This window comes from Ranitomeya variabilis, chromosome 4 (genome assembly GCF_051348905.1).
Source record: "Ranitomeya variabilis isolate aRanVar5 chromosome 4, aRanVar5.hap1, whole genome shotgun sequence".
In the NCBI taxonomy this organism is placed as follows: domain Eukaryota; kingdom Metazoa; phylum Chordata; class Amphibia; order Anura; family Dendrobatidae; genus Ranitomeya; species Ranitomeya variabilis.
The window spans coordinates 409479040-409506374 of NC_135235.1; the positions used below are offsets into that span (position 1 = coordinate 409479040).

The 27335-nt window shown below is 44.6% G+C and overlaps 1 protein-coding gene across 2 annotated transcripts in view; it reads left to right on the top strand.

Moving 5' to 3' along the window:
- LOC143764983 (calcium-binding protein 2-like) overlaps positions 1-27335 on the top strand; it is a 55204-nt gene that overhangs the window by 19418 nt on the left and 8451 nt on the right. For both annotated transcript variants that reach the window (XM_077251154.1, XM_077251153.1), the window contains exons 4-5: positions 9766-9875; positions 16033-16180. In XM_077251154.1, coding sequence (XP_077107269.1) covers positions 9766-9875; positions 16033-16180 — 258 coding nt within the window. The remainder of the gene's footprint in view (positions 1-9765; positions 9876-16032; positions 16181-27335) is intronic.

Here is a 27335-nt window from a genome sequence, read left to right on the forward strand (position 1 = left end):
GCTGGGCAATATACTACGTGGCTGGGCAATATACTACGTCGCTGGGCAATATACTACATGGCTGGGCAATATACTACGTCGCTGGGCAATATACTATGTGGCTGGGCAATATACTACGTGGCTGGGCAATATACTACGTGGCTGGGCAATATACTACGTGGCTGGGCAATATACTACGTGGCTTGGCAATATACTACGTGGCTGGGCAATATACTATGTGGGCTGTGCAATATACTACGTGACTGGGCAATATACTATGTGGTCTGTGCAATATACTACGTGGCTGGGCAATATACTATGTGGTCTGTGCAATATACTACGTGGCTGGGCAATATACTACGTCACTGGGCAATATACTACATGGCTGGGCAATATACAGTGCCTAAAAGTAGTATTCAACCCCCTGCAGATTTAGCAGGTTTAATAAGATGCAAATAAGTTAGAGCCTTCAAACTTCAAACAAGAGCAGGATTTATTAACAGATGCATAAATCTTACAAACCAAAAAGTTTTGTTGCTCAGTTAAATTTTTATAAATTTTAAACATAAAAGTGTGGGTCAATTATTATTCAACCCCTAGGTTTAATATTTTGTGGAATAACCTTTGTTTGCAATTACAGCTAATAATCGTCTTTTATAAGACCTGATCAGGCCGGCACAGGTCTCTGGAGTTATCTTGGCCCACTCCTCCATGCAGATCTTCTCCAAGTTATCTAGGTTCTTTGGGTGTCTCATGTGGACTTTAATCTTGAGCTCCTTCCACAAGTTTTCAATTGGGTTAAGGTCAGGAGACTGACTAGGCCACTGCAACACCTTGATTTTTTGCCTCTTGAACCAGGCCTTGGTTTTCTTGGCTGTGTGTGCTTTGGGTCTTTGTAATGTTGGAAGATGAAATGACGACCCATCTTAAGATCCTTGATGGAGGAGCGGAGGTTCTTGGCCAAAATCTCCAGGTAGGCCGTGCTATCCATCTTCCCATGGATGCGGACCAGATGGCCAGGCCCCTTGGCTGAGAAACAGCCCCACAGCATGATGCTGCCACCACCATGCTTGACTGTAGGGATGGTATTCTTGGGGTCGTATGCAGTGCCATCCAGTCTCCAAACGTCACGTGTGTGGTTGGCACCAAAGATCTCGATCTTAGTCTCATCAGACCAGAGAACCTTGAACCAGTCAGTCTCAGAGTCCTCCAAGTGATCATGAGCAAACTGTAGACGAGCCTTGACATGACGCTTTGAAAGTAAAGGTACCTTACGGGCTCGTCTGGAACGGAGACCATTGCGGTGGAGTACGTTACTTATGGTATTGACTGAAACCAATGTCCCCACTGCCATGAGATCTTCCCGGAGCTCCTTCTTTTGTTGTCCTTGGGTTAGCCTTGACTCTTCGGACAAGCCTGGCCTCGGCACGGGAGGAAACTTTCAAAGGCTGTCCAGGCCGTGGAAGGCTAACAGTAGTTCCATAAGCCTTCCACTTCCGGATGATGCTCCCAACAGTGGAGACAGGTAGGCCCAACTCCTTGGAAAGGGTTTTGTACCCCTTGCCAGCCTTGTGACCCTCCATGATCTTGTCTCTGATGGCCTTGGAATGCTCCTTTGTCTTTCCCATGTTGACCATGTATGAGTGCTGTTCACAAGTTTGGGGAGGGTCTTAAATAGTCAGAAAAGGCAGGAAAAAGAGATAATTAATCCAAACATGTGAAGCTCATTGTTCTTTGTGCCTGAATTACTTCTTAATACTTTAGGGGAACCAAACAGAATTCTGGTGGGTTGAGGGGTTGAATAATAAATGACCCTCTGAAAATACTTTTCACAATTTAAAAAAAAAAATAAACAAAGACATAACATTATTATTGGCTGCAGTGCATTTCACACTTCCAGGCTGATCTACAGTCCAAATGTCACAATGCCAAGTTAATTCCAAATGTGTAAACCTGCTAAATCTGCAGGGGGTTGAATACTACTTGTAGGCACTGTACTACGTGGCTGGGCAATATACTACGTGGCTGGGCAATATACTACGCAGCTGGGCAATATACTACATCGCTGGGCAATATACTACGTGGCTGGGCAATATACTATGTGGCTGGGCAATATACTACGTGGCTGGGCAATATACTACGTCGCTGGGCAATATACTATGCAGCTGGGCAATATACTACATCGCTGGGCAATATACTACGTGGCTGGGCAATATACTACATCACTGGGCAATATACTATGTGGCTGGGCAATATACTATGTGGCTGGGCAATATACTACGTGGCTGGGCAATATACTACGTCGCTGGGCAATATACTACGTGGCTGGGCAATATACTACGTCGCTGGGCAATATACTATGTGGCTGGGCAATATACTACGTGGCTGGGCAATATACTACGTGGCTGGGCAATATACTACGTCGCTGGGCAATATACTACGTGGCTGGGCAATATACAATGTGGGCTGTGCAATATACTACGTGGACATGCATATTCTAGAATACCCGATGCGTTAGAATCTGGCCACCATCTAGTTTACAATAACTGTACATCTTACAGCCCTGCACCATGGCTGACTGCGGTATGTGTATTTACGATGCTGCTTTTCTGTCAGTTGAGATACAGCCCTTGAGCTATGAGACTGCTTCTGTTTGTTGCAACAGTGATGTTAGGTGGTATTGATGATGATGCTACTTGTAACTGCTTTTCCAGATTTGCATCAGTCTGGAGCTCAGTCAACTCTTTGCAATGATAAGTTTTCTAAAGCACTCACAGCAGTGAATCATACCAAACACAGATGTACAGCAGGTACGGAAAGTATTCAGACCACTTTAGATTTTTCACTCTTTGTTTCATTGCAGCCATTTGGTAAATTCAAAAAAGTTCATTTTTTTCTCATTAATGTACACTCTGCACCCCATCTTGACTGAAAAAACAAAAATGTAGAAGTATTTGCAAACTTATTAAACAAGAAAAACTGAAATATCACATGTGTGGAGAAACGGGGTTGGTGAGTGCTCTCATCCGCTGGACCGGCTGTCTTTAGCAAGACTGCATGGACCACGGCTCATACCACTGAATGCCTGCTCTATCTCCCCGTGGGCAATACACTACACAGACAACACAGGGTTAAGGTAAAACAGTGTGGCAATACTTTATCGAACCACAACACACAATAGCAAACAGATACAATCTCACCATGGCTGGAATTGTTTGGTTACATGGGCGCATATAAAATATCACTGCGTCTCCACGTGTTTCCAGTATGACATGATGTCAGAGCTCCCAGGGTCGCTACTCCATCTGTGGATGAACGCACAGAGAAGGGGTAACGACAAGCATAGGGAGATGACCAAGAACTGTCCATACAGTCCATACAAGGTCCAAAGCCAGTTGACATGTCAGAGCTCCCAGGGTTGCTACTCCATCCGTGGATGAACGCACAGAGAAGGGGTAACGACAAGCATAGGGAGATGACCAAGAACTGTCTATAGAGTCCATACAAGGTCCAAAGCCAGACACGAGAGTCACCACCTGGCTTATCTGACCATCTCCATGGAACCAGGCGACTAGCGGGTCCCAACCCTGGCTTTCTCCAAACATATCCATGGTGCAGAGATGGTCACTGGATCAGATCTGTGTCCTTCCAACTGGAGCCGAAAACCCCTAGGTTGTATCCTATAGAATCCTAGATCAGTGTCCCTCGTGATGGGGCCATAATGAATTGGCTGCAGTCCTTTCTCTTGTCTGTTGGGTGGTTTGCAGAATGTCTGGCTGATAGCTCTGTATCACTTCAGACTCTCAGGATGTGAACTCTGAGTCATTTTATACCCAAGGCATGTAAGCTATTTTTAGAATTACCCAGGGTCTTTCAGTCCAACATCAGATAAAGTAAACAATGGTGATGGGATTAAGTAGCAGTATTAGCATATAAGCACACATCAATAAACAAAGCTTAACCCACTCAATGTAGTCACTATTACAGACTTAGGGTACCGTCACACAGTGCCATTTTCATCGCTACGACGGCACGATTCGTGACGTTGCAGCGTCGTATAAGTATCGCTCCAGCGTCGTATACTGCAGTCACACGTTGCAATACACGGCGCTGGAGCGATAATTTCATGACGTATTTGCGATGTAGAAGCCGTTGGTTACTGTGTGCACATCGTATACAACCTGTGTCACACAATGCAATCATGCCGCCACAGCGGGACACTAGACGACGAAAGAAAGTTTCAAACGATCTGCTACGACGTACGATTCTCAGCGGGGATCCGGATCGCAGTAGCGTGTCAGACACAGCGATATCGTAAATGCATCGCTGGAACGTCACGAATCGTGCCGTTGTAGCGATCAAAATTGCACTGTGTGACGGTACCCTTACTCAGTATGTTAGATAGTATATCAGTGGGCAAGTCTGTCTTCTTGACCCACCAGACATAAACACTTAAATTCACAAGCCAATATACAGATAAAAAGCCAGTTCTTTTGTTTTTGCAAAACATGGTTGTCTGGGAAATTAAGATACAATCTGGTTTCTTCACAACATGGTCATAAGTATTCAGACCCTTTGCTCAGTATTGAGTAGAAGCACCCTTTTGAGTTAGTACAGCCAAGAGTCTTCTTGGGAATGATGCAACAAGTTTTTCACACCTGGATTTCTGGATCCTCTGCCATTCTTCCTTGCAGATCCTCTCCAGTTCCGTCAGTTTGGATGGTGAAAGTTGGTGGACAGCCATTTTCAGGTCTCTCCAGAGATGCTCAGTTGGGTTTAGGTCAGGGCTCTGGCTGGACCAGTCAAGAATGGTCACAGGGTTGTTCTGAAGCCACTCCTTTGTTATTTTAGCTGTGTGCTTAGGGTTATTGTCTTGTTGGAAGGTAAATCTTCAGCCAAGTCTGAGGTCCAGAGCACTGTGGAAGAGGTTTTCATCCAGGATTTCTCTGTACTTGGCCTCATTCATGTTTCCTTCAATGACAACCAGTCGTCCTGTCCCTGCAGCTGAAAAACACCCCCATAGCATGATGCTGCCACCACCATGTTTCACTGTTGGGATAGTTTTGGGCAGGTGATGAGCAATGCCTGATTTTCTCCACACATACCGCTTAGAATTATCACCAAAAAGGTCTTTCTTCGTCTCATCACACCAGAAAATCTTATTTCTCATAGTCTGTGAGTCCTTCATGTGTTTTTTAGCAAACTCTATGCGGGCTTTCATATGTCTTGCACTGAGGAGCAGCTTCCGTCGGGCCACTCTGCCATAAAGGCCTGACTGGTGGAGGGCTGCAGTGATAGTTGACTTTGTGGAACTTTCTCCCATCTCCCTACTGCATTTCTGGAGCTCTGCCACAGTGATCTTGGGGTTCTTCTTTACCTCTCTCACCAAGGCTCTTCTCCCACGATTGTTCAGTTTGGCTGGACGGCCAGGTCTAGGAAGACTTCTGATAGGCCCAAAGTTCTTCCATTTAAGGATTATGGAGGCCACTGTGCTCTTAGGAACCTTGAGTACTGCAGAAGTTCTCTTGTAACCTTGGCTAGTTCTGTGCCTTCCCACAATTCTGTTTCAGTCCTATCAGTTTAATTAAACACAGCTGGACTCCAAGGAAGGAGTAGAACCATCTCAAGGAGGATCACAAGGAAATGGATAGCATGTGACTTAAATATGAGTGCCTGAGCAAAGGGTCTGAATACTTATCACCATGTGATATTTCAGTTTTTGTCTTTTTATAAAATGTGCAAAAATTTCTACATTTGTTTTTTTCAGTCAAGATGGGGTGCAGAGTGTACATTAATGTGAAAAAAAGAATGTTTTTGCATTTACCAAATGGCTCCAATGAAACAAAGAGTGAAAAATTTAAAGGATCTAAATACTGTCTGTACCCACCTCATATTACACTGTAGGTCTCCTTATTGTGGTCAGTTCAACACTGCTCACATTATATTTATAGAACCCTAGCAGTGGGAGATCTGCACTATACATCATGTAAAGACAGCAAACAAATGGGATAAGGAATTAATGGCGATGAAGTAATATATTATATACAAAGAAGGCCAAAGAGATATATGTATATAAATAAAATAGCCTTTCTTTACTTTTTGACAACTGGCACTACAGCATGTGCCTGTACTTGGAAAGATATAAAATTTAATTAAAACATAATAAATATCAGGACGGACAACAGTATATACAAACTTATGTAAGACTTGGGATAAAGAGCACAATATATCCACAAAAAAGGAATAAATATATATATGTAGCAATATCTCATAAATACACAGCCATATGGGAAAAATACAAATGTGCAAATGTGCAAAAAAAGAAACAACAGATGTGTGACACCAAGCAATATGTGGGGTGATGAAAGAAGGGCAAAGTGCTAATATAAATACGTGATATAAAAATAATTGGGGTAACCAATGGAGGCTGGAGGCTAACATATGTATATATGTATATGAGCAATAAATACTGCCTTATACTACATGTATAATATATCAGGGGCAATGTATTAAGGGAAAACAATGATATGTGAGTTATATCATAGGGGTGAAAATATAATGATGGGTAGTGCAATATATAACCGTAAGGGGTGTATGATGATATGCTCAGGGCAAATATGTAAGGGAAGTGTAATAAGGGAAAATGAAGTAAAAGGCTGTGAGGGGACAATAATTATAATGTGCCAATGTCCTGCAAAAGAGTTATACCAAGTGTGGAAGTGAAACAAATAATCGGTTATATTATACCTGATAGAGTCCGTCCCTCCAAGTACAGAGCACCCCAACGCGCATTTCGGATTAAATCCTTCATCGGGGGTGATGAAGGATATAATCTGAAACGCGTGTCGGGGTGCTCTGTTCTTGGAGGGACGGACTCTATCAGGTATAATATATCTACCGTATATACAGTATATAATAAAGTCAGAACCAAAAGACACGAAGTATATAACTCATGAAAGTATAAAAGTATATATGTTTATTAATTAATGTACGAAAAGAACAAACAAAACAAAAATAATGATAATAATTACAATCCAGAAAAATAGGCAATAATTACCACAGAGTCATATGAAGGTTGAGAACTGGGTGCACCAGAACCAGTGTTGTACCATGGACAAAGAGGGGAGTCTATAATTATAGACTCCCCTCTTTGTCCATGGTGCAACACTGGTTCTGGTGCACCCAGTTCTCAACCTTCATATGACTCTGTGGTAATTATTGCCTATTTTTCTGGATTGTAATTATTATCATTATTTTTGTTTTGTTTGTTCTTTTCGTACATTAATTAATAAACATATATACTTTTATACTTTCATGAGTTATATACTTCGTGTCTTTTGGTTCTGATTGAATTTGAAGTTTCTCAGGGTATTATCCCGATGAGTCCTGGATGATCCAGACAGGACTATCTTTATGTAGTTATGGTTTCTGTATCTGAGGTTTTGTTTCTAGTATATAATAAAGTGTTCGGTCCCCTTGAACTTTTCAACCTTTTCCCACATATCATGCTTCAAACATAAAGATACCAAATGTAAATTTTGGGTGAAGAATCAACAAGTGGAACACAATTGTGAAGTTGAACGAAATTTATTGTTTATTTAAAATTTTTGTGGAAATTCAAAAACTGAAAAGTGGGGCGTGCAATATTATTCAGCCCCTTTACTTTCAGTTCAGCAAACTCACTCCAGAAGTTCATTGTGGATCTCTGAATGATCCAGTGTTGTCCTAAATGCCTAATGATGATAAATATAATCCACCTGTGTGTAATCAAGTCTCCGTATGAATGCACCTGCTCTGTGATAGTCTCAGGGTTCTGTTTGAAGCACAGAGAGCATCATGAAGACCAAGAAACACAACAGGCAGGTCCGTGATACTGTTGTGGAGAAGATTAAAGTAGGATTTGGATACAAAATGATTTCCAAAACTTTAAACATCCCAAGGGGCACTGTGCAAGCAATCATATTGAAATGGAAGGAATATCATACCACTGCAAATCTACCAAGACCCGGCTGACCCTCTAAACTTTCATCTCAAACAAGGAGAAGACTGATCAGAGATACAGCCAAGAGGCCCATGATCACTCAGGATGAACTGCAGAGATCTACAGCTGAGGTGGGACAGTCTGTCCATAAGGCAACAATCAGTCGTGCACTGCACAAATCTGGCCTTTATGGAAGAGTGGCAAGAAGAAAGCCATTTCTCAAAGATATCCATAAAAAGTGTAATTTAAAGTTTGCAACAAGCCACCTGAGAGACACATCAAACATGTGGAAGAAGATGCTCTGGTCAGATGAAACCAAAATCGAACTTTTTGGCAACAATGCCAAATGATATGTTTGGCGTAAAGGCAACACAGCTCATCACCCTGAACACGCCATCCCCACTGTCAAACATGGTGGTTGCAGCATCATGGTTTGGGCCTGCTTTTCTTCAGGAGGGACAGGGAAGATGGTTAAAATTGATGGGAAGCTGGATGGAGCCAAATACAGGACCATTCTTGAAGAAAACCTGTTGTTGAACATTAACAGAAACTTCTAACATTATTAGTGAGGAATATGTAAAAATATAAGGGATATGAAATGGTTTACTGTATGTAAACCATGTCTCATATCCTGTCGGGTTTAATAAGGAGATAGCAAAAGCCGGCAATTGAATTACCGGCTATTAAGCTATCTAGCTCTGTATTAAATATAAATATGGTCCGTGTGTAATCCGTATTTTTCACGCCCCCATAGACTTTCATTGGTGGATTTTTTGCACAATACGCTGACAAACGCAGCATGCTGCGATTTTCTCATCCCGTAAAATACGGTCGAGATATATACAGCTGATGGGAGCGGCCCCATAGAGAAACATTGGTCCGTGTGCAATGTGTTGTTTTTGCGCCTCTCGCTCGTCCGTATTCCTCTCTAGTGTGACACCGGCCTTACACTGAGAGGCTTCCGTTGGGCCACTGTGCCATAAAGGCCCGACTGGTGGAGGGCTGCAGTAATAGTTGACTTTGTGGAACTTTTTCTCATCTCCCAACTGCATCTCTGAAGCTCAGCCACAGTGATCTTGGGGTTCTTATTTACCTCTCTCACCAAGGCTCTTCTCCCACGATTGCTCAGTTTGGCTGGACGGCCAGGTCTACGAAGACTTCTGATAGCCCCAAAGTTCTTCCATTTAAGGATTTTGGAGGCCAATTTGCTCATAAGAACCTTGAGTACCGCAGACATTCTGTTGTAACCTTGGGCAGATCTGTACCTTGCCACAATTCGAATGGGTGTGGTCAGAGGCGTGGCCTAAAATTTGCCGCATCACGCACCGCAAACTTTGTCCCTCTTTCTCATCTTCAAAAGTTGGGAGGTATGTTAAAAGTAGTAGGGGCGCAACAAAATAGTTTCGCCTAGGGTGCCGTAATCTCTGACCATGTGATGTTTCACTTTTTCTTTTTCAATAAATTTGCAAAAATTTCTACATTTCTGTTTTTTTTTTTCAGTCAAGATAGGGTGCAGAGTGTACATTAGTGTGAAAAAATGAACTTTTTTTTAATTTACCAAATGGCTGCAATGAAACAAAGAGTGAAAAATTTAAAGGGGTCTGAATACTTTCTGTACCCACTGTATATCTGTTGGATTTTCCCTACAGACATATATGACATATCAAAGTTCATCTTTTTCCATATTACGTATACAGAATAAATGTGCATGGCCTCTGTATACCGATAACTGTATATAGTCAATTTCCATCATGATGGCTACTAACTTTCTATCATTTTTCTTTACTCTTCATGATTGTTTATAGTGGGTGGTCGTGTGGACTTTGAAGATTTTGTGGAATTGATTGGACCAAAAATGCTGGCAGAAACAGAAAATATGGTGGGAGTACGAGAGCTGAAGATTGCATTTAGAGAAGTGAGAAAAAACTATTTGCTTACAAAAATGTAATGAAAATGTTAGCTGCACCAAAATTCTAATGAAAATGCTTTATCTGAGTGATATTAGGTTCTTAAATACTGTGGCATGTAAAACGTTTGGGCATCCCTGGTCAAAATTACTGCTATGGTGAACAGTTAAGCAAGTTGAAGATGAAATGATCGCTTTTTTTTAGGTTATTGTTGATTTTGACGTGTGTTTAGGATCATTTTCGATTTGTAGAAGTCATCCTCTTTTCAACATCAGCTTTTTTAACAGATGTTTGCATCAAGAATTTGTTGACATTTCATTGAATCCATTCTTGCCTTGACCTGTCAAATTTTCCCCATGCCATTGGCAACAACACTACATCAAATCATGATTGATCCACCCCCATGCTTAATGGTTGGCGAGTTGTTCTTTTCCTAAAATTCTGTACCTTTTTTCTCCACACATACCTTTGATCATTGTGGCCAAAAAGTTCTATTTTAACCTCATCGGTCCACAGGACTTGTTTAAAAATGCATAAGGCTTGTTTAGATGTTCTTTTACATATTTCTGACACTGAATTTTATGGTGATGATGCAGGAGAGATTTTCTTCTGATAAGTCTTCTATGAAGACACTTATTATTTAAGGCACCTCCTCCTAATGGGAGGTGCCTGAGAAACATATGCACTCTGTCTTGTTCGCCAGTCCCTGCTTTTTTCCGCCAGTACCTGCTTGTACCTGTCTTCCTGTACCTGCTGCATGTTCCTGGATTCCAGCCATGCCTGCCAGCACCTGCATATCTGTACATCAGCCATGCCAGCCAGCACCTGTCTGTACTTATCGTGCCTGCCTGGATACCAGCCATACCTGCCTTCAACTGCTGTCCCGGCCTGAATACTAGGCGTACCTACCTTGTACTTTTGTCTCCTTCCTTCAAAAGGCCGATCATGCTGCAGATGTCAGCTTCGATAACCTTCTCTGAATCCATGCAAATCGACTGAGTGAAGCTGGCCAAGCATCATCAGAAGGTCTGTTGTACCGAGGGAAGGTGTTTCTATGGTGGCAGTCCCGAACAGTTAATCTGCTCCTGTCCTGAAAAAAACAGGAAACTCCAGGACCTAGTGTCTGTTGGGGAGATGACCTTGGGCGAGGAGTACTCCTCTCCTCCACTGACTGTGAGTATTCATTTCCAATGGCAACAACCGTTACATTGAATCGGCCTATCTGGATGTTAGTTCCATGGAAAATTGTATTCAACAGGCCATTGTGGACCGTGATTAGATACCCATCCAATGTAGAGCGAGTCAATCAGATCCTGAACAACTTCCTGTGGCACTTCGTAAATGCTCATTGCAGTGATTGGGTCGAACTCCTGCTCTGGGCTGAATTCTCATATAACAACCATGTGAGTGAATCATCAGCTAAATCTCCATTTTTTATGGTGAACCATCAACATCCCAATATTTCATTCACGGTGTCTACTACCATCGGCATTCCTGCTGCTGAAAGTCTCATCAGGGGCTTCACTAATATCTGGGAGGACACCAAGACCACATTAATGAAATCTTAAGAATGGATAAATAGACACGTGGACAAGTTACATATGGACCCGCCTCAGTTTTGCCCTGGGGATAAGGTTTAGCTTTCTTTGAAGTTCATCTCAAGCTACCCTTGTTAAAGTTGGGTCCTCGCTTCATCGTTCCGTTCGTGGTTCTCAAACAGATTAATGCCTTACTTAGCTTACACACTTGAACTTCTGGCCTCTTTCCAAATTTATTTAATGTATCTCTCCTCAAGCCTGTCATCCTCAGTCCCTTCGTCAAAGACCCAGGTATCACTCCTGCTCCATTCAGCTCTGAGGATGTTTTTGAGGTGGAGAATATTCTAGCCACAAAAAAAGGGTAACATGAAAAACTTTTTTGTGTGTATTGGAGTTTGGTCCTGAGGAAAGGTCGTGTGAGCCCAGGGAGAACAGCCATGCCCCTCTACTCCTAGAGAAATTTATTGCAGGCTTGAAAAAAAAGGGGATGTAAAGGGGGGCACTGTAGCGCCGGCTTCCCTGCACGCTTCCCTCCTCACCCGACAGGGACAACAACTTACCGCTGCAGCCCCCATCCTGCACTTCCTCCTCCTGCTGCCTGGGGTCTGCGCATTGCTTGCAGATCCACAGGCTCTATGCTTAGTGCACGTGCTCCCTCTTCTTAAAGGGATAGCGCGCCATCCTAAAGTGTCCCCAGCAAATGGCTGGGAGACACTTATTATTTAGAGCACCTCCACCTGATGGGAGGTGCCTAAACAACATGCTCACTCTGCCTTGTTTGCACGCTTGCTACTTCTCAGGTCCCCCATACCCTGCTTGTACCTGTCTTCCTGTTTCCCTGTGTTCCTGTATTTCATCCATGCCCACCATCACATTTCTGCACTTGCTGTGCCTGCCTGTACCAGCTATATCTGTTTATCAGCCACTCTTGCCTTTATACCAGTCGTACCTGCCTGTATACCAGCCATACCTGCCTGCACCTGCCATGTCAGTCTGTATACCAACCATTCCTGCCTGCACCTGCCATGTCAGTCTGTATACCAGTCATACCTGACTGCACCTGCCGTGCCAGTCTGTATACCAGCCGTATCTGCCTATACCCCAGCACCTGTATACCAACCATTCCTGCCTGCATCTTCCATTCCAGTCTGCATAGCAGCCATACCTGCCGTGCCTGTTTGTACCAGCCAAGTCTACCCATTCCTGGCTGCTCCAACTACCTGTCCCTTTGGGGTTCAGCTGCCATGTGTCCAAGGTCTGTCCTGGAGTAGCACCTAGTGCCATCCAGATCCAAGTCTAACCCCACCATCAGGAGCTCTAGCAAAGAGTCAGGTGTTTGTCTAATCACGCCCTTCCAGGCTCTCCTCGGTCCATGACACAGTGGTTTCACCACTTCCGTTACACAAAGTCTGCTAAATCTTTCTGAAGGTCTTTTGCAGTCAAGCAGGGGTTCTGATTTGCCTCTCTAGCAATCCTACCAGCAGCTCTCATTGAAATTTTGTCTGGACTTCCAGACCTTCATTGTTCCTGATAACTGTCATTTCTTAATTACATTTCAAACTGAGGAAATGGCAAAACGCTTTGCCATCTTCTTATATTGTTCTCCTGCTTTGTGGGTCAACACCATTTTCATCTTCAGAGTGCTAGCTAGGCAGCTGCTTAGAAAAACCCATGGTTGCCTTTTTTTGGGCATAAGGTTAAAGGAGGCTGGGCTTTTATACAGCTGGGAAATTTGTATCACCTGGACTTTCCGAACAATGATAGTGAACAAGCTATAACCCTCACGGGCTTAGGTCTGAAACGTTAGTCAACGTTATCACAGCACACAACTCTTCAAGGATGCCCACACTTTTACATTGGCCCATATTCCTTTTTGTGATTTTTAAAATGTAAAAAAAATGACTATTTTGCTTTTTCAGAGACCATTTGATCATCAACTTGCTTCTGTTCACAATAACAGTAATTTTGACCAGTGGTGCCCAAACTTTTACATGCCACTGTATGTATTGAATCTCACCCGCTCACACCGTTGACATGCCTTTCACAGAGGCACTTGCTCAGCTGCACCCCGTTCCTGGATGGATATTTTCAGGTTTACAGAACATACATGAGTGCAGAACACCACTGATCAGACGCCATTCCAGGCAACGCAATAATTACATGCAGTAACGCGTACTTGAGGTATTATCTGAATTTAAATATTTTTTGTCCTCATCTTCATTCAGCCTAGACTGCCATGAATGCTCCTTTCAGTCATGTCTTATCTCTGTAGCTTGTTGGTAAGAGGTTTTATGTTCCTCACCTTTCCTTCTTTCTCCACAATTTCTTAAATGGGTTATTCATTGCAGATAAGATATCACCTATCCACAAGATAGGTGATAACTTGTAAATTAGTGAGGACCCATGTTTCGACCTGTAGAATTGGATAATTTGTTCTCTATTATCCCCATTTGGAATGGAGCGGCAGTACACCTGTCTGACCGCTACTGCATTCATTCTCTATGGGGTTGCTTTTGAAAAGCAGCCCCATAGCAAATTAATAGAGCGGCGGTCAGTTATGTGCAATCCTCCTCCATTCAAAATGGGTTTAACAGGTATAAAAATGCCTAGCGGATGTTCGCTCTGCCAGCATCATTTTAGTCTATGGTCCCGTCGGCGCATATGTCCAAATCCCGTTTTGCAGGGGGGAGGGATTCGTACGTAAGCCCCGACAGGGGCCACCGAACAGGTGCTGGAACGCAATGTGAAGGTACTCTAAGGCCTGGGTCACACTTGCGAGTTCAATGCAAATGCCATGGTTAGGCCGCATTGAACCCAGGGCTTCAAGTGAGCGGAGAGGCCAGCACCGGAGGGAGGTACAGCGCGGAGGCCTTACACTGTGACGAAGAAGCCTTAGTTGCCATGTTCAGTAGAAAAAAAAAACACCAAAAAAAAGGACAGCACTGAAGGTATACCTATCAACACACCACCATCATCCTCACCTTAGGTTAGTGACACAGACATTGGTTTTGTGGCAACAAGAGCTGCTCCATAGCACAAACATAACCAATACTACATTTCAAATTCTATTGCATTCATGACATAAGATAAAATAAAAATGAATCCAATTTGAATGTAGACTCAAAGAGATTAATTGAAAACAAACCACGGCTGCTTCTATTACATTGCAGATTTTGGCTGTGTTAGGGTACTGTCACACAGTGGCACTTTGGTCGCTACAACGGCACGATCCGTGACGTTCCAGCGATATAGTTACGATCTCGCTGTGTCTGAGACGCTACTGCGATCAGGGACCCCGCTGAGAATCGTACGTCGTAGCAGATCGTTTGAAACTTTATTTCGTCGTCAAGTGTCCCGCTGTGGCGGCATGATCGCAGCGTGTAACAAAGGTGTGCACGATATTCCCAATGTCCCGTATGACTTCTACATCGCAACTACGTCATGAAATTATCGCTCCAGCGCCGTGCATTGCAAAGTGTGACCGCAGTCTACGACGCTGGAGCGATAATCAAGCGACGCTGCAACGTCACGGATCGTGCCGTCGGAGCGATCAAAGTGCCACTGTGTGACCGTACCCTTAGACTCAAACAAGTGACTGATGAAATACCAGATACAGCTTATAGGCAAAAGTGGGCAGTTTCTAGAAGAAGTCACATTTTTCTGCTCTGCGTGACTTGGAAGTGGCTTTTACAATGTAAGTCTTCGGAGAATCAGATTGAGACTCAATAGGACACGTTGAGTATTTGGTCAGTGTTTTACCTCAGTATTTGTAAGCCAAAACCAGGAGTGGAACAATCAGAGGAAAAGTATAATAGAAACATGTCACCACTTCTGCATTTATCACCCACTCCTGGTTTTGGCTTACAAATACTGATGTAAAATACTGACCAAAAAAATAAATATGGTCTAATCAACTACTGGCTCAGGTATAGAGTGATCCTGAGAGTCTGAAGAGCGGTGAGGTCTGTGAGAAGTTGAGCAGAACAGTGCTGGATCCTGGAAAAGAAGGAAATAGGCGAGTATATTAACACGCATGCTACATAACATGCACACATACACAGGTGTATGTGTATATATATATATATATATATATATATATATATACTAGACTGTGGCCCGATTCTAACGCATCGGGTATTCTAGAATATGCATGTCCCCGTAGTATATGGACAATGATGATTCCAGAATTCGCGGCAGACTGTGCCCGTCGCTGATTGGTCGAGGCAACCTTTATGACAACATCATCGTCGCCATGGCAACCATTATGACATCTACGTCGATACTGTGCCCGTCGCTGATTGGTCGAGGCCTGGCGGCCTCGACCAATCAGAGACGCGGGATTTCCATTGTGACATCATCGTCGCCATGCTGTGCCCGTCGCTGATTGGTCGAGGCCTGGCGGCCTCGACCAATCAGAGACGCGGGATTTCCAGGACAGACAGACAGACAGACAGACAGACAGACAGACAGACAGACAGAAAGACAGACAGACAGACAGACAGACGGAAAAACCCTTAGACAATTATATATATAGATATTTCTTCAAGGGAGTGCTTCTTCAAGGGGAGATCCACCATTTGATTCACCACCAGATGAAAAGTTAACCTCTTTTGTTGTTGTCTGCCAGTTTGATATGAATGGAGATGGCCACATCAGTGGTCTGGAGCTTCAAGATGCTGCGCAGAGTTTCTTAGGACAACCGCTGAATCCAAGTGAAGTCCAAGAAATTATTCATGATGTAGATTTGAATGGGGATGGAAGAGTTGACTTTGATGGTAAGGATACAGTATTTTACAACAGTCTTGTTTCAAATGTTAAAGGAGACATACTTATTAGTGATGAGTGAACGTTCTCTGATAACGGGTTATCTTGTGCGTGCTTGAATAATGTTCAAGTCCCAGCGGCTGCATGATTCACGGCTGTTAGACAGCCACAACTCATGAAAGGATTGCCTGTTTGTTAGGCAATCCCTGCATGTGATGTGGCCCTCCAACAGCCTCAAAATATGTAGTGCAGGGACTAGAACATATATTATTCGAGTTCATATGTGAAGTTGTGTACAATGCCTTGAAAGAGTATTCATACCCCGAACTTTTTCTACGTTAAGGCCCCGTCTCACTTAGCGACGCTAAAGCGATCCCGACAACGATACGACCTGTCAGGGATCGTTGCTGCGTCGCTATGTGGTCGCTGGTGAGATGTCAAACAGTGAGATTTTCCCAACGATCGCTGCTGCGATCTCACTGTTTGACATCTCACCAGCGACCTGTAGCGACCTGTACAACGATGTCACATGGGAGCTATTATGACGATTCAGTGTCTGAGTCGTCAACGAGGTCATTGGTAAGGTGTCAAACACAGCGATGTGTGCTACCCAGCGGGACCTCAACGATCAAAAAAAGGTCCAGGCCATTCCGACACGACCAGCGATCTCACAGCAGGGGCCTGGTCGCTGCTACGTGTCACACATAGCGAGATCGCTACTGAGGTCGCTGTTGCGTCACCAAACTTGTGACTCAGCAGCGATCTCGCTTAGTGAGACGGGGGCTTTACACCTACAAACTTAAATGTATTATAAATGGGATTTTTATTTGATATACCAACGCAAAGTAGCAAATATTTGTGAAGTGTAAAGGAAATAAAACATGGTTTAACTATTTTAAAAATATAAAATGGTGATGTGCATTTGTATTTCATCCCCCCATAGTCTGATATCTGTAAATAAAATCCTGAGTGACCAATTGCCTCAAGAAGTCACATAATTTGTAAATCGAGTCCACATGTGCAATATGCTGTATTCAGTATAACTACAGCTATTCTGTAAAGGCCTCACAGGTTTGTTTGGGAACATTAGGGATTGAACAGCGTCATGAAAACCAAAGGAACACACCAGGCTTGTCAGGGATAAAGTTGTAGAGGATCGTAAAGCAGTTGTATATATATCTAAAAAAAAAAAAGCTCGAGGTTTGAACGGCTTGGGGAGCACTGTTCAATCTATCATCCAAAAATGGAAGGAGTAGGACTCAACTGCAAACCTGCCAAGATATTACCTACACAGACATCCCAAGCAAGGAGAGCAGTAATTACACCATGTTCCAAATTATTATGCAAATTATATTTTTCTCAGATTTTCCTAAATGGTTGGTGTAAATGACAGTCAGTCTAAGAAAAGTCATCACCCGTTAGAGTATACATTGAATTTTATTGCAGAAACCTCCCAAAGATAACAGTATAATCTCCAAAATGAATAAAAACTTAAAATGCACTGTTCCAAATTATTAGGCACAGTAGAATTTCTAAACATTGAACATGAAATTGCTCATTTGTGGAATTTGCAGCATTAGGAGGTCACATTCACTGAACAAAAAGCTATTTACCGTAACTCCAAAACATCCTAACAGCCCAAGTTACATGTTATCAAAGAAGGGTTCCTATACTATCACCTTCACAATTCTTGCATCCATTGAACTTGTGAGTTTTTGGAGAGTTTCTGCTTGTATTTCTTTGCATGAAGTCAGAATAGCCTGTTGTGAACTCTGTTTTTGGGCTCCCTCTTGTGGTCACAAGTGGTACTGTGTGAGTGTTGTCTTTGGGCTCCCTCTGGTGGCTCTTTGTGTCATTCTGCAGGTCTGAGGTTGGATCAGCTGTCTCGTTATCTGTTAGCTGGTTCCTATTTAGTTCAGCTGGACTCTCAGTGGTTGCCTGCTGTCGTTGTATTCAGTGCTATTCTGATTGCTCCTGTCTACATCCGTTATCAGTCTCTCCAAGAGAAGCTAAGTTTTGTTTGCTTATTTTTGCTCATCTGTGTTCAAGATGTGTCCTAGTATATGATGTGTTTTGGTCCAGCTTGCTAATATGTGATTTCCCTGCTTGCTGGTGCTCTGGGGTGCTGAGTTGCTCCCCCCACATCGTTAGTTGGTGTGGGGGTTCTCGCATTCTCTGCGTGGATATTTTTGCATAGGGTTTTTTACTGACCGCACAGATCCCTTGCTATTTTCTGCTATCTAGCGTTAGCGGGCCTCATTTGCTTAACCTGTTTCATCTCTGCGTTTGTCTTTTCCTCTTGACTCACCGTTATTATTTGTGGGGGGCTTCTTTATCTTTGGGGTATTTCTCTGAGGCAAGTGAGGTCTTACTTTCTCTTTAGGGGTAGTCAGTTTCTCAGGCCGTGAAGAGACGTCTAGGATTTCAGGAAACGTTCCATGGCTACCTTTAGTGTGTTTGGTTAGAATCAGGTTTGCGGTCAGTCCAGTTACCACATCCCCAGAGCTTGTCCTATTATCTCTGACTTAGCTGGTTAGATTTGTGATCCTAAAGGTACCTTCACACGAAGCGACGCTGCAGCGATAGCGACGATGCCGATCGCTGCAGCGTCGCTGTTTGATCGCTGGGGAGCTGTCACACAGACCGCTCTCCAGCGACCAACGATGCCGAGGTCCCCGGGTAACCAGGGTAAACATCGGGTTGCTAAGCGCAGGGCCGCGCTTAGTAACCCGATGTTTACCCTGGTTACCAGCGTAAAAGTAAAAAAAACAAACACTACATACTCACCTGCGCGTCCCCCAGCGTCTGCTTCCTGACACTGACTGAGCTCCGGCCCTAACAGCACAGCGGTGACGTCACCGCTGTGCTTTCACTTTCACTTTAGGGCCGGCGCTCAGTAAGTGTCAGGAAGCAGACGCTGGGGGACGCGCAGGTGAGTATGTACGGTTTGTTTTTTTTACTTTTACGCTGGTAACCAGGGTAAACATCGGGTTACTAAGCGTGGCCCTGCGCTTGGTAACCCGATGTTTACCCTGGTTACCAGTGTAAAACATCGCTGGTATCGTTGCTTTTGCTTTCAAACACAACGATACACGGCAATCGGACGACCAAATAAAGTTCTGGACTTTATTTAGCGACCAGCGACATCACAGCAGGATCCTGATCGCTGCTGCGTGTCAAACTAAACGATATCGCTAGCGAGGACGCTGCAACGTCACGGATCGCTAGCGATATCGTTACAAAGTCGTTTCGTGTGAAGGTACCTTAAGCCTCTGGGATCATAACAATAGCCTTCCAGAGCCGCTGTTTTGATGTGAACTGCCTCCTACCCTCATAGATCTTTTGCTTGATGATACTCCAAAGGTTCTCTAAAGGGTTGAGGTCGGGGAGATGGTGGCCACATCATGAGTTTATCTCCTTTTATGCCCACAGCAGCCAATGACTCAGAGGTATTCCTTGCAGCATGAGATGATGCATTGTCATGCATGAAGATGATTTTGCTCCTGAAGGCACATTTTTGCTTTTTAGATCATGAAGAAAGTAAGTCAGAAACTATATATTTTGCAGAGGTCATTTTCACACCTTCAGGAACCTTAAAGGGCCCTACCAGCTGTTTTCCCCATGAGATCCATAGATAATATGGAGAGGAGTCTTCTGCTCACTGAGCAGACGCTCAATGGGATAGATGGTAGGATGGAGCTGCAGGACAGTGAAGTAGCAAGCTGGGTGACAGTTAGAAAGCAGGGTAGAGGGAAGAGTGCCAGGGAGGCTAGTCCTGATCTGGAACACCCCAATAAGTTTGCTAACTTGGCAGATGAGGGGGGTGCCAGTACAGGGGTAGCACTGCTGCAGCCAGGCATGTCCTCTGAAAGCCGGAGGACTGACTGCTACAGTAAGGAGGGAAATAGGAGAGCAGGGCAGGCCAGACAGGTGCTGGTAGTGGGGGATTCAATTATTAGGGGAACAGATAGGGCAATCTGTCACAAAGACAGGGATCGTCAAACGGTGTGCTGCCTACCTGGCGCTCGAGTCCGACACATCGCTGATCGGGTGGACAGATTACTGGGAGGGGCTGGTGAGGACCCAGCGGTCAAGGTGCACATTGGCACAAATGACAAAGTTAGAGGTAGATGGAAGGTCCTTAAAGATGATTTCAGGGAATTAGGCTGCAAGCTGAAAGCAAGGACCTCCAACGTGGTATTTTCCGAAATACTGCCTGTACCACGTGCCACGCCAGAGAGGCAACGGGAGATTAGGGAGGTTAATAAGTGGCTCAAGAATTGGTGTAGGAAGGAGGGGTTTGGGTTCCTGCAGAACTGGGCCGACTTCTCAGTGGGCTACAGGCTCTACGCTAGGGACGGGCTGCACCTCAATGGGGAAGGTGCAGCTGTGCTGGGGGAGAAAATGGCTAGAAGGTTGGAGGAGTGTTTAAACTAGGGATTGGGGGGAGGGTATTCATTTTATGGGAGGGGAAGATAGTGCAGATAGAGACCTGGGCACAAATAAGGAAGTTGGGGCTGGCGGTGGCATGGGGGGTGGTGTTAGAACAGTTAATAATTTAAGAAAGAATAGAGGTACAGAGCGGAACATCAAGTGCATGTATACTAATGCCAGAAGCCTCGCCAACAAAATGGATGAATTAGAATTAATGTTGTTGGAGCATAATTATGACATGGTGGGGATATCTGAGACATGGCTGGATGAGAGCCATGACTGGGCTGTTAACTTGCAGGGCTATAGCCTTTTCAGAAATGACCGTACAGATAAGCGAGGGGGAGGGGTGTGTCTGTATGTAAAATCGTCCTTAAAACCTATCCTGAGTGATAATATAGGTGAATCGAATGAAAATGTAGAGTCCCTGTGGGTGGAGATAAGGGGAGGGGGGAAATAATAAATTACTGATAGGGGTTTGTTATAAATCTCCAAAAATAATGGAAGCAATGGAGAATATCCTCGTAAAGCAAATAGATGAAGCTGCGACTCAAGGGGAAGTCATTAAGGGGGACTTCAACTACCCTGAAATAGATTGGGGAACAGAAACCTGCAGTTCCAGCAAAGGTAATCGGTTTTTGACAACTATGAGAGACAATTTTACCTTTCACAACTGGTTCAGGACCCAACAAGAAGGGGGGCACTGCTAGACCTAATATTAACCAACAGGCCAGACCGCATATCAAATATAAGGGTTGGGGGTCACTTGGGGAATAGTGATCACAAAATAATAAGTTTTCATGTATCCTTTAATAAGATGTGTAGTAGAGGGGTTACAAGGACACTAAACTTCAGGAGGGCAAATTTCCAACGGATGAGAAAGGATCTTGGTGCAATTAACTGGGACGATATCCTGAGACATAAAAATACACAAAGAAAATGGAAGACGTTTATTAGCATCCTGGATAGGACCTGTGCACAGTATATACCGTATGGGAAAAAACATACTAGAAATAGGAGGAAACCAATATGGCTTAATAGAGCTGTAAGGGGCGCAATAAGTGACAAAAAGAAAGCATTTAGAGAATTAAAGGAAGTAGGTAGTGATGAGATTGTGAGCCTTCGCGGGCAGGGTCCTCTCTCCTCCTGTACCAGTTATGACTTGTATTGTTTAAGATTATTGTACTTGATTTTATTATGTATACCCCTCCTCACATGTAAAGCGCCATGGAATAAATGGCGCTATAACAATAAATAATAATAATGAGGCATTAAATACATACAAAAAATTAAATAAATTCTGTAAAAAGCAAATCAAGGCAGCAAAAATTGAGATAGAGAGACTCATTGCCAGAGAGAGTAAAAATAATCCCAAAATATTCTTTAACTACATAAATAGTAAGAAACAAAAAAATGAAAGTGTTGGCCCCCTTAAAAATAGTCTGGGTGAAATGGCGGATGAGGATGAGCAAAAAGCCAATATGCTAAATGACTTTTTTTCATCAGTATTTACAAAAGGAAACCCCATGGCAGACAATATGATCAGTGATAACAAAAATTCCCCATTAAGTGTCACCTGCTTAACCCAGCAGGAAGTACGGCGGCGTCTAAAAATCACTAAAATTGACAAATCTCCGGGCCCGGATGGGATACACCCCCAAGTACTGCAGGAACTAAGTACAGTCATTGATAGACCATTATTTTTAATCTTTAACCCCTTCACCCCCAAGGGTGGTTTGCACGTTAATGACCAGGCCAATTTTTACAATTCTGACCACTGTCCCTTTATGAGGTTATAACTCTGGAATGCTTCAACGGATCCTGGTAATTCTGACATTGTTTTCTCGTGACATATTGTACTCCATGATAGTGGTAATATTTCTTTGATATTACCTGCGTTTATTTGTGAAAAAAACGGAAATTTGGCGAAAATTTCGCAATTTTCCAACTTTGAATTTTTATGCAATTAAATCACAGTGATATGTCACACAAAATACTTAATAAGTAACATTTCCCACATGTCTACTTTACATCAGCACAATTTTGGAACCAACATTTTTCTTTCTTAGGGAGTTATAAGGGTTAAAAGTTGACCAGCAATTTCTCATTTTTACAACACCATTTTTTTTAGGGACCACATCTCATTTGAAGTCATTTTGAGGGGTCTATATGACAGAAAATACGCAAGTGTGACACCATTCTAAAAACTGCACCCCTCAAGGTGCTCAAAACCACATTCAAGAAGTTTATTAACCCTTCAGGTGTTTCACAGGAATTTTTGGAATGTTTAAATAAAAATTAACATTTAACTTTTTTTCACAAAAAATTTACTTCAGCTCCAATTTGTTTTATTTTACCAAGGGTATCAGGAGAAAATGGACCCCAAAAGATGTTGTACAATTTGTCCTGAGTAAGCCGATACCCCATATGTGGGGGTAAACCACTGTTTAGGCGCATGGGAGAGCTCGGAAGGGAAGGAGCGTCGTTTGACTTTTCACTGCAAAATTGACAGGAATTGAGATGGGATGCCATGTTGCGTTTGGAGAGCCACTGATGTGCCTAAACATTGAAACCCCCCCACAAGTGACACAATTTTGGAAAGTAGACCCCCTAAGGAACTTATCTAGATGTGTGGTGAGCACTTTGACCCACCAAGTGCTTCACAGGAGTTTATAATGCAGAGCCGTAAAAATAAAACAAAATGTTTTTCCCACAAAAATTATATTTTAGCCCCCAGTTTTGTATTTTTCCAAGGGTAGCAGGAGAATTTGGACCCTAAATATTGTTGTCCAATTTGTCCTGAGTACGCTGATACCTGATATGTGGGGGGGAACCACCGTTTGAGCGCATGGCAGAGCTCGGAAGGGAAGAAGCATCATTTGGAATGCAGACTTAGATGGATTGGTCTGCAGGCATCACATTGCGTTAGCAGAGCCCCTAATGTACTTAAACAGAAGAAACCCCCCACAAGTGACCCAATATTGGAAACTAGACCCCCCAAGGAACTTATCTAGATGTGTTGTGAGAACTTTTAACCCCCAAGTGTTTCACTAGTTTATAACGCAGAGCCGTGAAAATTAAAAAAAAAAAAATTTCCCCCAAAAATTATTTTTTAGCCCGCAGTTTTGTATTTTCCCAAGGGTAACAGGAGAAATTGGACCCCAAAAGTTGTTCTGCAATGTGTCCCAAGTACGCTGATACCCCATATGTTGGGGTAAACCCCTGTTTGGGCGCACGGGAGAGCTCGGAAGGGAAGGAGCAGTTTTACTTTTTCAACCCAGAATTGGCTGGAATTGAGATCGGATGCCAATGTCGCGTTTGGAGAGCCCCTAATGTGCCTAAACAGTGGAAACCCCCCAATTATAACTGAAACCCTAATCCAAACACACCCCTAACCCTAATCCCAACGGTAACCCTAACCACACCTCTAACCCAGACACACCCCTAACCCTAATCCCAACCCTATTCCCAACCGTAAATGTAATCCAAACCCTAACCCTAACTTTAGCCCCAACCCTAACCCTAACTTTAGCCCCAACCCTAACTGTAGCCTTAACCCTAGCCCCAACCGTAACCCTAGCCCTAACCCTAATGGGAAAATGGAAATAAATACATTTTTTAAATTTTTTAATTTTTCCCTAACTAAGCGGGTGATGAAGGGGGGTTTGATTTACTTTTATAGCGGGTTTTTTAGCGGATTTTTATGATTGGCAGCCGTCACACACAAAGACGCTTTTTATTGCAAAAATATTTTTTGCGTTACCACATTTTGAGAGCTATAATTTTTCCATATTTGAGTCCACAGAGTCATGTGAGGTCTTGTTTTTTGCGGGACGAGTTGACGTTTTTATTGGTAACATGTTCGGGCACGGGAGATTTTTTGATCGCTTTTTATTCCGATTTTTGTGAGTCAGAATGACCAAAAACCAGCTATTCATGAATTTCTTTTGGGGGAGGCGTTTATACCGTTCCGCGTTTGGTAAAATTGATAAAGCAGTTTTATTCTTCCGGTCAGTACGATTACAGCTATACCTCATTTATATCATATACTTATGTTTTGGCGCTTTTATACGATAAAAACTATTTTATAGAAAAAAATTATTATTTTGGCATCGCTTTATTCTGAGGACTATAACTTATTTTTTCGCTGATGATGCTGTATGGCAGCTCGTTTTTTGCAGGACAAGATGACGTTTTCAGCGGTACCCATGGTTATTTATATCCGTCTTTTTGATCGCGTGTTATTCCACTTTTTGTTGGCGGTACGAGAATAAAGCGTTGTTTTTTGCCTTTTTTTTTTTACGGTGTTCACTGAAGGGGTTAACTAGTGATATAGTTTTACTAGCTATTGAACCCGTTCTATGCCCGGGTGGCGAGCATTTATATTGGTATATGGCCTCCATCCTGGTATGTGCTGCTCTCATCTTGCTCTCCCATCCTGTCATGTGCTGCTCCATCCTGCATCCCCATCCTGTCATGTGCTCCCATCCTGCGCCCCATCCTGTCATGTGCTGCTCCATCCTGCATCCCCATCCTGTCATGTGCTCCCATCTTGCGCCCCCATCCTGTCATATGCTGCTCCATCCTACACCCCCATCCTGTCATGTGTGTGCCCCCATTCTGTCATGTGCTGCTCCCATCCTGTGCCCCCAACCTGTCATGTGCTGCTCCCATCCTGCGCCCCATCCCATCCTGCACCCCCATCCTGTCATGTGCTGCTCCCGTCGTGCGCAATCATTCTGTCATGTGCTGCTCGCATCCTGTGCCCCCATTCTGTCATGTGCTGCTCCCATCCTGTGCCCCCATTCTGTTGTAATGTGCTGCACCCATTCTGCCTGTTCCTGTTTCCATTCTGCCATATGTTGCTCCCATCTTTCTCTCTCCGGCTCTATTGCCCGAGTGCGGCTGTGCTGAGTGCCGGCGGCTGTGCTGAGTGCGGGTGGCTGTGGTGAGTGCGGGTGGCTGTGCGTGGCTGTGGTGAGTGCGGGCGGCTGTGCGTGGCGGTGGTGAGTGCGGGCGGCTGTGCGTGGCGGTGGTGAGTGCGGGCGGCTGTGCTGAGTGCGGGCGGCTGTGCGTGGCGGTGGTGAGTGCGGGCGGCTGTGTGTGGCGGTGGTGAGTGCGGGCGGCTGTGCGTGGCGGTGGTGAGTGCAGGCGGCTGTGCGTGGCTGTGGTGAGTGCGGGCGGCTGTGCTGAGTGCGGGCGGCTGTGCTGAGTGCGGGCGGCTGTGCTGAGTGCGGGCGGCTGTGCGTGGCGGTGGTGAGTGCGGGCGGCTGTGCGTGGTGGTGCTGAGAGTGCGGGCGGCTGTGCTGGGGGCCTGAGCAGGCGGGGACACCGGCGCGCTGTGGGGGTCAGGTGCCGGAGTCGCCGCTAGCTCAGGCCCCCGGCACTTGCTATATTTACCTGTCCCCCGTTCCACCGCTCCGTCTTCCGGGTCCTCTGACTGTGACTGTTCAGTCAGAGGGCGGCGCGCATTAAGCGCGTCATCGCGCCCTCTGAACTGAACGTCACAGGCATCCGCACTTTCCGGCGCCATTTTCTTGAAGACACGCAGTGTGTCTTCAAGAAAATGGCGCCGGAAAGCGCGGACTGCGCAGGCGCCGATTCCGGGAGCAGGGGGACATTCATGGTCCGGAATCGCGTCGGTGGAACGGGACAGGTAAGTATTGCATACTCACCCTCCTGGCTCGTCCCTGCTTCTCCGTTGGAGATCGCGGTGTGCGTTCAGCGCTTACGCATACCGCGATCTCCTGGGAGCGTCACTGTGGGGTCCAGACTGCGCCGGCGCTTCCGCAGTCTATAAAGGCTTCGGACAGAGTTACGCTCCCAGCGTTATATTATAGATAGGTGGGGTCGTTACGGACGCGGCGATACTAAATATGTGTACTTTTATTGTTTGATTTTTTTTATTTTGATAAAGAAATATATTTATGGGAATAATATTTTTTTTCCTTTATTTAGGAATTTTTTTTTTCACACGTGGAAATTTTTTTTTTTACTGTTACTTTGTCCCAGGGGGGGACATCACAGATCGCTGATCTGACAGTTTGCACAGCACTCTGTCAGATCGGCGATCTGACTCACAGTGCTGCAGGCTTACCAGCGCCTGCTCTGAGCAGGCACTCGGTAAGCCACCTCCCTCCCTGCAGGACCCGGATGCTGCGGCCATTTTGGATCCGGGCCTGCTGCAGGGAGGAGAGGTAAGAGACCCTCGTAGCAATGCGATCACATCGCGTTGCTCCGGGGGTCTCAGGGAAGCCCGCAGGGAGCCCCCTCCCTGTGCGATGCTTCCCTGTACAGCCAGCACACCGCGATCATGTTTGATCGCGGTGTGCCGGGGGTTAATGTGCCGGGGGCGGTCCGTGACCGCTCCTGGCACATAGTGCCAGATGTCAAGTGCCAGATGTCAGCTGCGATAGGCAGCTGACACCCGGTCGCGCGCCCACCGTGAGCGCGGCCGATCGCGCTGGACGTACTATTCCGTCCTTGGGAATTAGGGCCCACCCCACATGGACGGAATAGTACGTCCAATGGCAGAAAGGGGTTAAAGAGTCCATAATAACAGGGTCTGTACCACAGGACTGACGTATAGCAAATGTGGTGCCAATATTCAAAAAGGGGACAAAAACTGAACTTGGGAATTATAGGCCAGTAAGCTTAACCTCTACTGTGGGTAAAATCCTGGAGGGTTTTCTAAGGGATGCTATACTGGAGTATCTGAAGAGGAATAACCTCATG